At 35.4% G+C, this 15,615-nt stretch overlaps 1 protein-coding gene across 4 annotated transcripts in view; it reads left to right on the forward strand.

Annotated features, from left to right (window-relative positions):
- SUPT3H (SPT3 homolog, SAGA and STAGA complex component) overlaps positions 1 to 15,615 on the forward strand; it is a 263,127-nt gene that overhangs the window by 169,105 nt on the left and 78,407 nt on the right. For all 4 annotated transcript variants that reach the window (XM_071742148.1, XM_071742149.1, XM_071742150.1 and 1 more), the window contains 3 exons: positions 10,372 to 10,458; positions 11,647 to 11,737; positions 12,641 to 12,777. In XM_071742148.1, coding sequence (XP_071598249.1) covers positions 10,372 to 10,458; positions 11,647 to 11,737; positions 12,641 to 12,777 — 315 coding nt within the window. The remainder of the gene's footprint in view (positions 1 to 10,371; positions 10,459 to 11,646; positions 11,738 to 12,640; positions 12,778 to 15,615) is intronic.

Below are 15,615 nucleotides of genomic sequence, written 5' to 3' on the forward strand. Positions count from 1 at the left end.
TCTAAAGGCTCAAAAGAGGTTTGGTTGGGGTTTTTTTCAATATATGTCTGCATTATTTTACACGTGTTGCCTGTTGCACTAGAGAAGAATCATTAGCGGTGAAAGAGTGATGCTAATTGGTTGGTGAGGGAGGAAAATAAGATTAGGAAAATAAGATCTTTTCTCCTGATCCTGTCTTTGTCCATGTGCATGAGTTGTTCAGTGTCTTGTTTTGCCTATTTGTAAAATAGATGTACACGTGAAAATTTCATGTCTTTTCCACAAGAAAAGACATTTCACTTTTTCACATTTTCACTTTTCCAAAATAAAGAAATCAACATTAAAAGCAACTCAAAAAGGAGTGATCTGTATTAAAAGAGAATGCTTCATTAGCACTGCTAGGAATCTTGTCTCCTACTTTTTTGACCTGTTAAATCCCTTCAATAATTCATGTTCAAATTGCCCAGCCTTGCAGCTTTTCTTCATCCACTCTGCATTTTGGTAGAAATTAATGAATTGCACTATAGCAATTGCACTTGAGCAAATAATCTTCCCTCTATTTCCATAAAAACTGTAGATAATACCTCTAATAATTGGAGAAATATGTACTCTTTTGCAGACTTAGATTTAGACTGTGTGCTCATGGAGAAATAGCAGGGTTTTTTGAAGAAATCTATGCTACTCTTTTTCATGAGTTTAACAGTCAGAATTCTGGTGATTGAGCTAAGACTCAGCCTTTACCATAAGCAGAATCACTGCTCAGGTGCCCACCTACAGCATGAATTTCTGGGAGAAAATCAAAATTTTTCTCTCCATCTTTGCTTTTTTTCCCTGAACCCCCCTCCTCTTGAAGATTTTGGTGATGTTTCAGTGTCTCTTGGAACTGAACCTGTAGTGCTAACGTTTTCCTTTGTGGCTCCCAAAGGACAAAGATAAATGCTGGAAACACTGGTTTTCCTCCTCCCCACTGGCATCATAGACATTATCTTCTCCTGACTCTTCTAGTACTGATAATGGATATCCTGGCTTTTTGCTCAGCTGTGGTAACTTAACCCAGGAGCAGTTTTAGTGGGGCTGCATTTAATGATAAAACTCTACAGCTGAATTCCCAAAGCAGAGATCTCCTTGGAGAAGTGGAAAGTTTTTGTCCTCTCCAAATGGATGCATCCATGACTTGGACTTGTTGTCCATTTCCAAAGATTTTTGCAAAAGACCAAATGCTTCTGTCCCTTGATGTTCATCTCAGTTCCTTTATTTTATCAGACTTCTTGCTCATTCAGTTGATAGTTTGTTGGATTGCCTCTCGACTCACTGTCTGCCAAAGCCTTTCTGGTTCAAGACCCATTTTGAGAACATGCAAGTTTTAATTGTGAAGCATCTGTAGGTAAAATATTTAAAATATGCTGAGGTCAAGCAAATGTCCCTACAGCCAGTTGAAGCTTGATGGTAGTCAAAAGCTTGGATGGATGGTCAGGGTGGATAGGAGTCTGAGCAACTCAATCTAATTGAAGATGGAAGGGGTTGCATTAGATGACCTTTAAAAGTCCCTTCTGAACCCAAACCATCCTATGGTTTTATGAACTTGAACTTCAAAAGAAGAATAAAAAATATGCCTTGTATGACGAGGTTCATGATATATTTTCCCAGTTCCCTACACTGAGCAAGTGAAGTCTGGGTTCTCTAGATAAATAGGGGACAAGTAGACTCCTAAGTTTCCATTAAAGATCAGACCTCCTTAAAAATGCAAGAAAAATCATGGAGGTCTGTGAGACACCATATAACTGAAAGGTTTTATTTTATGGCTGCTTTCATGGACTGTATTACAAGGTTAGAAGTAGACTGTGGACCAAATTAATAGTAGGACACCATGAAAAACTTTGATCTACAAAATTTTTGCAAACAGTTTTTACTATCTTGTTTCTTTTATCCCTTTCAAGGCCTCTCTGCGTCTTTCCTCAAAAACTTCATGGATTATACTCACCCTCTTCATGTCATCCATCCTGACAAGAAGTCAGTCCAGTCTCTGGTGGGCCTAAGAAATCAGTCTTTGTTGCCTCCAGGATGGCTTTTTCAAAGAAACTCTTTCTGCCATATTGCCCTTAGGCTTAGGAGTAGCTTTCCCAAACCACTTCAAAGCTGTTTTCCATTGTCATTCAAACTATTTGTGAAATGCCCTCACATTCAAGTGTATTCTAGTTTTGAGAAAAAATAGTATTTTAATGAAACATTTGTCAGAGCATCTCCACACAAGTAAAAGTGAATTGAAATTATGTAAAAGATCACAGGATCTGCACATCCATATCCTAGTTGTAAACTCTATACAGCTTGCTGAGTTACCTATTCTGACTTTTTTCAGCCTGTTATTTCATTATAGTTTAAAGCCCTTAGATATTTTTTATGCCAAAAACATACTTAAAAGGTAAAATACTTTAACTGTTCCAACAGTTGCATTCAGTTTGAAGGATCCAGTAAATGGAAATCCCTTATGGCCAGTAACAGTTTCGTAGGAAGAGCAGATAAATTTTAAACTTTTTAAACTTTTCATATTAGGTTATCTGAAACATCTGCAATGCAAAGCATAAAACAAAGCAAGGCTAGGAGCTATTGCATAGATTTTAAACTATCTTCAGGTTCTGAATGAGAATCTGGATGAATGTAATAATTTTGAAGCTATTGATGTTCTGACAGAAATGTTGCTCCTCTTTTTTCCCAATTGTTACCATTATTTTTGTTAAGATCTTTGTTTCTTCTAGTAGTTTGACTTTAACCATTTGCACAGTTTCAGGCCATTAAAACTGTCTTTTAGAAATAGGAAGTGTAGTAATTTTTCCTTACAGGGTTGTTGTGACTCAAGCACTCCCTTCTCTTCCTGCTTCTTGATCCAATGTAATTAAATAATAGATTTCATTTCATAATTTTGCAGTAGCAATAAAGAGGAAATTATGCTCAGAAGGCCTGTTTATTTTTTTTCATCCAGCCTTTTCATGGCTTAAAAGTGATTCCTTTCATGCTAAAGTAATGTGAAACAGCCTTTTCAAACTTATGTCCTTGGGAAATGAATGTTAATTAAAGAACGAACATTAAATAAGAGTTAGGAAATCAGTGCTGTTTTTCAAACACAAATATGTGTAGCTGAGATTTAACATTTATGCTCCTTGGTGTTGCTTTCATTTCTTTCTCTGAGCAAGACTTCCCTCCTTTTGCCTTTGTTTCATCTTCCCAGGAGAAAATCTGTCATCTTCATGCTTTCATCTGCACAATTTACCTTGTGTGTTTTAAAGCTCTGATAATTATAATTCATATAAATAAAAATGAAAATACAGCAAACCAACACACACAAACAAAAAACTGCACTTTCTGTCCTTTTGTTTTCCTTCCTTCCTTCCTTTTGTTTTTTTATATTTCCCTGTGTTAGAAGATGCCTGGGAGAAAGGTGCTACAGATTTAGGATTTTTAAGCCATCTAGAAGTGAACTAGAGGGAGATTTCCTGATAGAAGAGAAAAATTTCCTAGACTTTCCTATTTTATTACGTGGCTGTGATGGTACTTTGTTCCCAGTGACAGGTGATTTTCCTGAAGGTTAAAGATTACAGAACAGACTGAAACTTTCTCTAGTGTCATAATGTCATTCCACACATATATCCGTGTTGAAAAAGTATTTAAACTAAATGATTTTCACTTAATTTAATTTCTATTGTTGTATACTCTGTTTATTGACAATTTGGGTCCATTTTGTTAATCAACATTTGTCTGTCAAAATTCCTCAGGCAATTTCCTTTGATCACAGACACTCATCTTGCCTGTCTTTGCTGTCCAAAACTGTTTTAACCAATAGTTTTTCTGTGTTTTCTGTGTCTCACTTTTTTATCTGAGCCATCCCCTAGCATTTAGCTGTACTCACCATACATGAGAAAAATTTTTCACCTACTTCTTTTCCCCTCTGGAGCAACACTTAAGTATTTCAGACATCAGTAAAGACTGGAGTAACAAGGCCTATAGAATCATAGAATCCTAGGGGTTGGAAGGGACCTCGAAAGATCATCTAGTCCAACCCCCAGGTCTTGAGCAGCAGTGTGAATATGTGACACAGGGTATGCTCAGCCACTTTGTTGAAGATACTGAAGTGGGAGGATGGCTGACAAATGACAGAATTTCAGTCTGGCAGGAGCTTGATAAGCCTGAGGATTAGATGGATGTAAATCTGGTAATGTCCATACCTGTGGCAGAATAACTCTGTGAATTGCTGTTGTCTGGAAATTTGCTCCACTGAGATGGATTGTAGGATAGAGCCTGAAGATGCCCTGGGTAGCCAAGCCTGTTCTGACACTGTATTTATGTATTTATTCTTAATATTAACAGTGTGTGCTTTAACTTAGAATAGTTTAGTTATGTTCCATTTTATTGCATTACTCAGTAGAAAGCCTTCCCCTTCCAGTTGCAGGATTTTCCAGCAGGGTGAAAGCATGGATGCACCACAGGTAAGCTCCAAGAGCATGGTGCATTTTCCTCTTATCCCATTCCACTATACAGAATGAATCCATATAGTTTTTTAAAGGCTGTGTATTATTTTCCAGATTTTTTTTTCTTTCTTTCTTTTGCATGTTTGAAAGGATCTTGTTTGGAACATGAAGAATATCAGGTTGAGCAAGCTGTATGGTGTTCTGCTTTAGTTATTTTCTCTCCCTATAAGTATGTACCTTCTTTTGTTGTGTCTCTTCTATTTGAATTGCTAAAAAAAAAAAATTAAACAAAAAAAAGACCTCAAACCTTCAACCTTTTCTGGAATTGAAAGAAGTTTGTGGGTTGTCAGTTGAATGAAAAGAGGTGGTGATGTCTAAAACCATATTAAACGTTCAATTCAAACAAAGTGTAATAATAGCAAGATATCTTTTCATCATCATACTAATCTGTAGGGGTCTTTGATAGCAGTGGTATGGTTAAAAATGTGTAGCCTGAGATGTCAGGCTGTTTATTTGAATTCATAGACTGGCTTTCATACAATGTCAGTCTGAGGGCAGCTGAGGAAGGGGCTCTTTTCTCCCATTTTTTAGACCAGCCTGACAAATTTGCATCAACTGATTTGATGTCAAAGCCATAATTGTATGTTGGATCTGTAGATGCACTGCCTATGCTTTTAAAGGGAAAGAGTCCTTGTGTAACCTGCTTATTGCAGGAGATACTTTTGGGATAATACTTCTCCAGCTTCTAGTAACTGGCTGCAGACTCTCTGTCCAAATCCAGCTCTTTGAGCTGCCTGAACTGTGGAAACCAAAAGTTGATACCACTTGATAGAGGCCAAGATGGAGCAGTCAATCTTGCCTTAGAGACTGAAGACTATTTGGTCTTTTTAAAGTAACAAATATAACAAATTGCATACTTGAAAGCAAGCTCTCAGTAAATGCCAGGGACTGTGTGGCTTGAACTGATGTTTTCTTCTCATGATCTGTATGGGCTGAAATTCTCTGTATGCCAAGCAAGAAAATTCTCCTCTTATCACTCTCTACAACTACCTGAAAGGAGGGTAGAGTGAGGTGAGGCCATGATCCCAAGACAGGATATTGTCCTCAAGTTATACCAGGTGAGATTTAGATTGGATGTTAGGAAAAAAAATCTACACTGAAAGGGTTGTTGGGTACTGAAAGGCTGCCCAGGAAAGTGGTTGGGTCACTGTCTCTGGAGGGATTTAAAAGACACAAAGATGTGGTGGTGAGGGACATGGTTAAGTGGACTTGGTAGTTCTGGGCTGACAGACATGATAATCTGAAGCCAAAATAATTCTCTAATTCTCTTTAGCCTCAAATTGAGATGCAGAGCTTCATCTTCTCAAGGTCATGCATTATCACCTGATATTGCATTAAATGGTCTTCAGTAACAAATTCTTAGATTTGAAAACAGGTATCTAATAAAAAGAGAATTTATTGTCTTTTAATCTGCAGATGAAAGTTTTATGGTTTAGACAGCTTGTCATCAGTGCCTGTTAGAGTGTTCTAATGGACTCCATAACATAATTATCCTCCCAGGATGTGCTACCTGGGTGAAGCACATCCCTGTGCTGTCTTGGGAAGCAAATTCTTTGTTTTCCATGTATGCTGGGATTAGAGGCCCAGGTGTCAGCATTGGTAGCGTGTCAAATATTATGTAGAAATATTTAAGTGAAAAGCTTTAATTGCTTTCAAATAGTATTTGTATGCTCTGTTTAGAATATAACTATGGCATTGTATATAAAAAATACTCTGTAGTGTTTTTTGCTTGCATATTTTTGATCTAGAAAAGAAAAAAAATAGGACACTGTATTACACATTTAATAACAAAGCAACCTTCCTACCTTAGAAAAAAATTCGTCCAGGTGAACTATGATCTCATTTTCCTCTATAGTGAAAACAAAACTGTAGCTCCTGAAGCATTATTCTTGGCTCCCAGCAGTTTCAAGGCATGCAAACATGACTGTTTCAATTCTGTTCTGCAGTTTAGCTGGAAGGATTATGTCACAAGATAGTATGTTTGTTTTCCAGCTTTTTGTCTGTTTGTCCATCAAGACGTTTTTGTAGAAATATTGCTGATTGTTGACTTTGGAGGTAGTGGAAGAAAAAATAATTAGGAGGAAAAAAATAAAAAAAAGGGCAAAGCAGACAGTACCATTGAAGTAACTGTGCTCCTGTCATAAGAGAATGAATACTCCTTTCAACAAATCTGTAATTTGCAGAAGTTGCAAAAAGAAAATAGCCGTAAGGTGACTGTTAACATATTTCAGTTCATCCTGCCAAGAAAGTTAACTTCATAAAGTCATTAAACCAGTGATTACATTTTAAAATATTATTCCCCAGCCATTTCTTCTTAGAATTCAAAATATAGTTACTGTATATACTGCCTTCTTTGTAATGTGAAAAATTGTAAAATACACTTATTTTTCATAAACTCCTAATTATTAACAGAGCTATTTGTGCTCCTGTAGTTTAAAGTCATTTCAACACTTCCGTTATTTAAACCTCACTTTTAGGGGTTCATAACTTGGCTGTAATAAAAAATGTGTTCAGATTCTGAGATGTCAAATATTGTTTTCTGGCCTAAGGAAATTATGCCTATTTTGCTTTAAGAAGCTGAGTAATTTGGATTGTTTGCTGTTCTTTGGGATAATCCAAACCAAAAAATATTTTGTAGTGTGGACTAAATTTTAATCATTAAAAGTAAAATTGGGAAAAGACAGTGAATATGTAGGAACTGCTGCTTCTGTAGGAACTTCTGGAGCCACAGGCAGTAGACCCACTGCTCACAAAGTGAAAACCCCCTATATTTCCACCGAAAAAAAAGGTGACAGGCCTCCTGACTTCAAGGTTGCATTGCTGAAAAATGTTTTTCTGGAATGATAAATGCTTGGGGAGCTCAGAGATGGGTTGTTTCTTTGGTATGGCTTCCTGAAATCCCCCTTCATCATGTTACGTGGCCATGGTAATGACTCAACAAGGTGTTCAGCTCCAGAAATGAGGGAATTGGGGCTTATTGCATATTAATGGGAACTCTGGGACAATCAAATAAGACAGTTTGTTATAATACTAATTATAGCAAGGCACTCGTGTTGTGGTTTGAATGAGTCAATTATGTGTGTGTTAAAACTATAAATACATCTTCCCCCAACCTTGGCTATGTGGTACATAATTTTTTTTTAATTGCTTGGATACATATTTACCTCAGCATATCCTGGTTTCCCAGGTAAATATGTGTACCAATGCAGAACTCATTATGGTCTGTTTGGATAAATAATCCATATTTTATAACTGTACAGGAAGTAATTATTTTCACATTTTGCTTTCTTTAAGCCAACAAAATTAAATACTGTGTGTTCATTCCCTAAGAAAAAATAGATGCAGAAGTCAAGGCAATACGAGAATAAAGTTTTCATTGTTTTGGCAGAAACTGAGAATATTATTCTAGATTTTGATCTCGTGTTTAGCCCAGAATAACTCCATCAAAGTAAACAACGTTATTCAAGATTTACTTAGATGCAAATGGGATGTGACTTTGGCCTCTCCTCCTTACTCTCCCTCACTTCACTGGGAGGATCACGTAAACAGCTTGCGCACAATCTTTGCTTTAAATGATGTTTTCACATGTTGTCATTTGGAAAAATAGGATATTTCAGGTTCACATATTAAATAACAAACCCGAATTTTAGGATAAGATGTCTTCAATAGACGTAGAATGGTATTCTATGGAATTCTATTCTGTTTGGGTTGAAAGAGACCTTAAAAATTTTAGTTATAGTCCAATATGTGTTAGGGAATGTGTGTGCTTTCAAGCAGGATACGTCTGCCATTGCTTTTGGTGATTTTTGGGAAAGCTGTGTTGTGTTATCACCATGCTAAGGTCAGCTTTTGTAACACTTCTAAGCTTAGTGGGGCCAAAGTTAGCCTTGGCACGAATCCATTAACTGCAATAGATTTACACCAGAGATGAGTATTGGTTCATTCTTGGTAAATTTATTTTTATTCAGCTCTTTATATTTTATGTTAGAAATTTAAGTAGCTTGTGTGCCCTCAAACTAATCAGAATAAGAAAGAGTTTTGCTTATGCCAGAAAACAGAGCTATCGTTTTTCACATTCTTACATTTTTTTCAAGTAAGATTACATTACTGTGACTTTTGAATTCCTGAAATCTCTCTGGTCTCTGTGACTGCAAGGGCCAAGAGAGGGTTTCAGGGGGAAAATCTGAACCTCTTCTCGCAGTATGTTTTGTGTTGTGCGTACAAGATACAGTTAATGTTTTGTATGCATGTGATTAGTGTGGAAAAAAATTAATGCAGTCCAGTATTATGATTTATGGACTGAATCTCTTGCCCACTGAACACTTGCCAAAATGAAAATCATTTTCCCCCCCCTCTCCTCCTTTGGATATTAGAAACAGCTACTGTTTTTGTTGATCTTTTTAACTTCTGAATAGGCCTATTTCAAGTCATAGCAGCATGGGAGCCCAGATTAATAATATGCTTATTCAGTCAGTGATACTGAGTGAAACCATTGCTCGTGTAAGCATGAAGGATAGGATTTCTTTAAATTATTTTCAGGTGCATTAATGCATTTCTGAAAGAAGAATCTAGAGATATTTTAAAAGAAATTAAATTTCTATCTGTTGATCATGTTACAGGTGTGTAGGTGGGTACGAGTTTTAATGTCAAGAACTTTTAAGGTGTCTCTCCTTTTGATAACTTTTACACTGCCCTCACTGTCAGTCCATCCATCAGATAAGTGAAGAGGATAAGAACAAAGAAACTGTGACTTAAACCTTGCCTTTTGGGCAATGTTTTTGAATTTAGAGGCCAAGGTGTATTCCATACTGAAACATTTCTGTCATTTCTATCCCAGCTATGTCTACAACATCTTCTTACACAAGAACCAAAGACCAATGAAGTGAATAGAGTTAATCCAGTAGAATTCTCCTGCATTTGGGATAGGTCTCCTTAGTCCAGTAGCTTGATAAGCATCACCTTGAGCAAGTTTGTTTTCAAATCTTGTACTGGTTTTGATATGATCTGTTCATGTATAAACTAGCTCAGTTTCCTGCACCTACTGAAGGTGAATCCAAAGCTGATAAGCTTAGTCCCTTACAAAGTAGTTTTTACTCTTCACATTTTTAGGAGTTTGGGGCCTTTAGAGACATAGTCACGATGGAGGTGAGGGCAGCTTCACACTCCTTTGGTCACCTCTTGTTGATTTTTGTAGCATTCACTGCTCAGTCCCATCTATATCTCTTCCATGTCTGAACAGCCTGGTCTGCTCAATAAGGCTTTTCCAATTACTTTATTAATAGAGTTGGTGTTTCCTATCAATTAATTTTATTTTTCTCAAATGAAAAAAAGACTATGCCTAAAAAAATATTCCTGTCAGTCTGGTTTGCACTAATGATAAATCAAATAGGAGCAAAACTTCTTAAAAAAAATGCTTGCGTAAGGTCTTTAATATTTGTTATTGTAGAAAATTTAAGAGGGATCAGCTACCCTTCCACATGGCAGATAAAGTGCTATGGCAAGAATTTGGCATTTTTACATTCCCTGAGAGAATTAAATGTTCATTTTCTGGGCTAAAGGAAAGAAAGAGAGGGGGAAAAATATAGTCCTTTTTTGAAGCAATCAATTAAAATATAAAAAAAAAAATAAAGCTTTTGGTTGAAATTTGTCAAAAGTCTTTCAGTCCTTTCATGAGACTGTTTTTCACTTCTTGGCTAACAAGAGCCAAGTGAGTGACACCTCTGAGAGTCCCAGCTTGCGTGTCAGTGCATAGCTTGTATTTTGCTACGCACTCCCATGCAAAATACTATCTGAAAATATTAAAAAAAAAAAAACTGGTGAATACATTTTTTTGACACAGAAAGAGCTATCCTAACTTATTCATTAATTTTAGTTGCAGCAAGCAGCTGAAGTTTCTCAGCTGAGAGGAGCTCGAGTCATCTCTGCTGAAGATCTCCTCTTCTTAATGCGCAAAGATAAGGTACAGTCATAAGAGAGCATTTTTTTAGTTTACATTGATTATTGTGTTTAAAGTATTTGCTTAACCTGAATGAAAGGTGTTCATCATCAGGAAGAGTTTTATATAGAATTATAGCTGCTCTACAACTCTATCTTGTAGTGCACAGTACAGTAATTCTATAAGATTTTAATTAATTCTCATTGTTCCAGTAGCTTAAATTGTGAATAGATTTTTTTCAGTAGCTGTGGAGTGTCTACTGTACCTTAGAGCTTAAAACAATTTCTTAAAGGGGATAAATATTGATCCTTCTCCTTCATATCCCTTTTATTAAAAATCAATCATTCCAATTTCCTCCTAGTTATGCAGGGTGTAGATATGACATTTGACAGCACGACCATTACATTTTTGTCATCTAGGCTCTCTGTAAATCCTTTATTTTTTCTTTATAATATTTTTTCCTATGCTTTATCTCACTAGAACCTACTAATGTAGGGATGGTCTTGCTTTCTTTGAACTATAACAAGAACAGGTCAATAATTTAAAAAAAAACCACAAATAAACTAACAAAAAGAAAGCAAAACAAACAAAAAAAGTCACCACCATTTTCCACAGGAAGATTAAATTAATTTTCTTTCTTCAGATCTCAAAAATATGAAAAAAAAATCAATTTTATTTATTCTTTCTAAATCTTTTTTTCCTTAGGTCCCCCCTTTACCACCCCTCTTCCTCTCCCCATTGTTTTTCTTTCCTGTTTGATACGTGAAACCATAAAAACCATATCTAAATTAAAAACCATATCTAAATTAAAAATCTCAGTTCACAATTTTAGATAAAAACAATTAAAGCTGCTCTGTCTGATATGATCCATAAGGGGGTATGGAAAATAGCGGTCAATCTAGATATCAAAAATTATGAAAAATTGCATTTGTAGGTTTGAATTCCCAAACTAAGCAACATTTGACTTTCAGAAAGTCAAATCCATTTCATTGCCACAAATGGCAAGCAAAGTACCAAGGAGCTCAAATAAATAATATTTAATATGGAATTGCTACTGACCTTGAGTACTTTCTATGTGTGGATCTTCTGCAGAATCGAATATTATGAACATTTAAAAATTATGTTTACTGAGCAATGTATTACACATTTGGATGTTATTCTAAATAAAAATTAAATGCATGTAATATTAATTAAATTTATTTTTTGTCTTAGAAGAAGCTTAGAAGGCTACTTAAATACATGTTTTTTCGAGACTACAAATCTAAAATTGTCAAAGGAATAGAAGAAGATGACCTCCTTGAAGGTAGAAAAAAAAATTACTTAATTTGGGGGAGGCTTGATATTTTATAAATGTGCTGAGCAGCATTCCGCAAAGTCTGAGGCACTTGCTTAATACTTAGAGATGCAAAAATCCTGTGTTCCAAGTACTTTGGTTCAAAATCTCTGCTTTTCCATTTAAAATGCTTCACACCATCCAGCTGATAAGTAATGTTTAATATTAGAACTCCACTGCAAGATACGACACTGGTGCTAATTCAATCACTAACTGGCTTCAGTTAGTGATTTAATTATATTTTTATTAATTTATTTATATTAAATAAATTTAATATTTATTTATATTAAATGTATTAATTTAATAATATTTTTATTATATTTCAAAAATATCCCCTAATCTGAAGCCACTGAAGACTAATATATGACCTGGGTTTGTTTTCAGTGTGGTTTAACGTTTTTTTACCTCGAATCTGTCATGTATGTGGTAGACACTGTTGTTAACCCCTTTGATGAGCAAGATGCAGAATTTATAAACAGTACATCTACAGAAAAATTTATTTGAGTTGAAAATGTATTAATTCATGCCGTGTAAATTGCTGATATAAAGTTTTGATGTTTTATATTGATAGAAGAAGGGTGTTTTCTTCTACAGCTCTGTCTGATTTGCTTCAATGGGAAGTAATTATGACCGGGTTTTACCACTAGGTTATAATTGAAAAGATCAAAGATGTGTTTTCAGTGCAGAACTACCTCAGCACAGCAGTGACATCACCTCAGTGAGGTAGCACAACCTGTATGAGGAGGACAGTAGGAAAAGTCCTTTTCTACAAAGTGCATCAGATTCTAAAACATGTCCCTCTTGGGGATATCACTTGATGTTTGGAGAAGGCAAATAACTTAAGCTTCTTGATTTCTGCTTACCTTTGGGAAGACAAATTCAGCAGTAACAACACCAACAAAAGGCAGAAGCTGGCACAAGACTTTCTTCATTCCATTGACCAAACTGGAGAGCTCTTAGCCATGTTTGAAGATGATGAGATTGATGATGTCAAGCAAGAACGGATGGAGGTAATTCTTTTCTTTTACTGATACCCAGCTCCAGCAGAGAAAACTGAAATATTTCATAGCATCATGCTGGTCTGATGCTTTTTTTCATGCTACATATTATATCATCATTACGTGTTTTTTTCCTTTAGCCCAGATGCTGTAAAGGAATACTATTTCCATATTTTTCCTATTTCCTCAAAAATTTACTGATATCTAAGTAAGCATGCTGAGAAGGAAGATTATGACAGGGTAGTTTGAGATCTTTCTGTATCCCACATACTTGTATTGCCTTCCTGGAGAAAACAGATTCTATTCATACATAATTCACGTGCATTTCTCACAATATTTTTTTTCTTTTCCATTATTCCTCACATTAGAAAATCATATTTCAATAGAATAGAATGTATGCAATTGTGCTGAAGACTCTTCTAATATAAAACAGCTTGCAGTTAGTAATGAGAATATTTTGTGCAAACATCCTTCAGTATATTCTCCTTTCTCCATTCTGCTTTCAAGTCCTATTTTCTGGTCTATGTACTTAAGAAAACCTATGTCTATATTGCAGAGTACAGTACCATAGCACTCTCAGAAAGCTAGGTGGGATCAAGAACTCAGTAAAGTTGTCTTAGCTTGAAAATCTGTGGAATGATACCAGGTTTACTCAGTTTCTCTAAGGCTTAGCTAAACTGACACAAGATACTACATCATAGCCAGTGCACCTTATTAGAACTTAAAAGTTATGTCTTCTGTCAGTAGAGCATCATCTTGGATGTCATTTACTATGAAGCATTTATAAGATCCAAAAGCTGTATCTGTACTAGTTAACAAACTAGGCCAGCATCAGTTCTCTGGCCCCAAAGGCAGGTGACGTGGCCTGGTTTGGTTGCCTATGGATAAATTCTCCATAGATGGACCCTGTCTTTTCAAAAGCCCTGTCCATAGACAACATGGAGAATAATCCATGGCCCCTGTTCATGCCCAGTGATTCTTGTTTGGGAAATTACATGTCAAGGGTAGAACTGTGCCAGGAGCACACTCACAATTCCACACTAGTTTTTGGGTCAATTTCAATCCTTTTTACTTGGTAGTAGAGTATATGTGTGGCTGTTGGAAAGTCTGTATTTTTAGAGGGTTTTTTATCCCCTTTCAGTGGGAAAAGTTGAGTTCTGTGATTTGGTTTTCTTTCAATGCTGAGGTGGCTGAAGCATTCAGTTATATTTGTGTATCTGGAATTTAATTATTAGGGCCTCATGTCACTTTCATGAAAAATTTTTAGAAATAATGAAATTTTTGTCCTGGCCTGGTTGTAACAATCATTTTTTGTTATTAATGGAACCCCTCTTCAGAACTGAGGCTTTCCCAGACTTATTTCCCCTTCCTGCTCCCCTGCAAGGGTTAGAAATCAAAACATTAAAAAATCCTTTTTCTGTCATATTTTGTCTGGGTACAAGTTCCATTTCTCCCCACCTGAGAACCGCTGTCGTAGAGCAGTTGTTTTTGAAACTTACTGTTTCTTTTAATTTCTTTTCTTTCTTACTTGCTTATGCATAAAGGTGGGCAAATCATTTGAGCTTGTAAGCACAAAAGTAGGTAACAGCACTGTTCTGAATGAAAGGATTAGGTGCCTGTCTTTACATTCTTTTCTGTTGTTCCAGTATAAAAAAAAAATTTGTGATTAAAAAATACACAAATTGTTACAAGTATCAAGTTGTCCGTTATAGACAAGGACAAATCTGACTCAAGGAATGTGTTCCTCTAATAAAATATTTCTCTTTCATCTGACTACATGTTTTGTGTTTTCCCACTAGACTGTAATTCATGAACCATAGTGTGTATGCATGTGTATGTGTATATATATTTAAAGCAATTCTTCCCTCTGTTGCACTCCTTTATTACATATTGTGAAGGCTTGATCTGTTTTCATGTTAAAAAAAAATTAAAAAATCAAGATCTACTTTTTTAGAATAGTTCCAGAAATCATATACAAGTATGAAGTTAATACTATGTATTTTATTTATTATTAGGTATTAAAATTAATAACAAAACATAAAAAAGATTGCTTGAGTCGTGCTATTCCAAATGTTTAACATAATTTTGGATTTGTTTTGTTTGGGAATTTGTTGTCACTTTGAGGTGGATGGAAAGGAATCAAAGATAGTAGGAAATGTGATCCATTCCTAAAGGAAGAGTTGTTAGTGGATGGGGTAATCTCCTGTGTTACATTTTCTTTGTGCCTGAGATTGTTTAATCCATGCTAAATTTTGGAGGAAATCCAATAGGCGCTTTGAAAGTGTCTTTAAATATTCTTTAAAGAATTGGTATGCTTAAATCATGAACTGCAATCTTAAGACAGTGTTCCTTTTAGGTATCAATTACCTCAGAAATGTGTGGTGATCTTGATTTGAACAACTGTAAATAATTTCAATTCTATTTTGCCTTTGGGCAAAATCATGCTAAGATGTTCAGAGCAGATGATAAACATATATTTCTGATGTCATTATGGGCTAAACAGGATATAATTGTTTTGGAGTATGGTTTCAGTTATGGTGAAAAAAGCAAATATTGTTCATGCTCATTTCTTTAAAAAAAATTTTATAAAATTAGAGCTAAGACTTCATGAAATTGCTGTCTGTTCTGTGAAATCTACTCTGTATTTGTATCACAGATGACTAAGCAAAGCTCCAAGACACTTTCAAACATTGCTGAAAGACAAATGACTTTACACTTTTGACTAAAAAACACCCACTAACACTCATACTAAAAAGAAAGAACATTCTTCTAGGATTGTGTATGGAGTCTACTGATGTATACTGTGGTTTTAATTTGAAGGAAAGAGACTATCTCTGAAGCAGGAATAAT

This window comes from Heliangelus exortis, chromosome 3, assembly GCF_036169615.1.
Source record: "Heliangelus exortis chromosome 3, bHelExo1.hap1, whole genome shotgun sequence".
In the NCBI taxonomy this organism is placed as follows: domain Eukaryota; kingdom Metazoa; phylum Chordata; class Aves; order Apodiformes; family Trochilidae; genus Heliangelus; species Heliangelus exortis.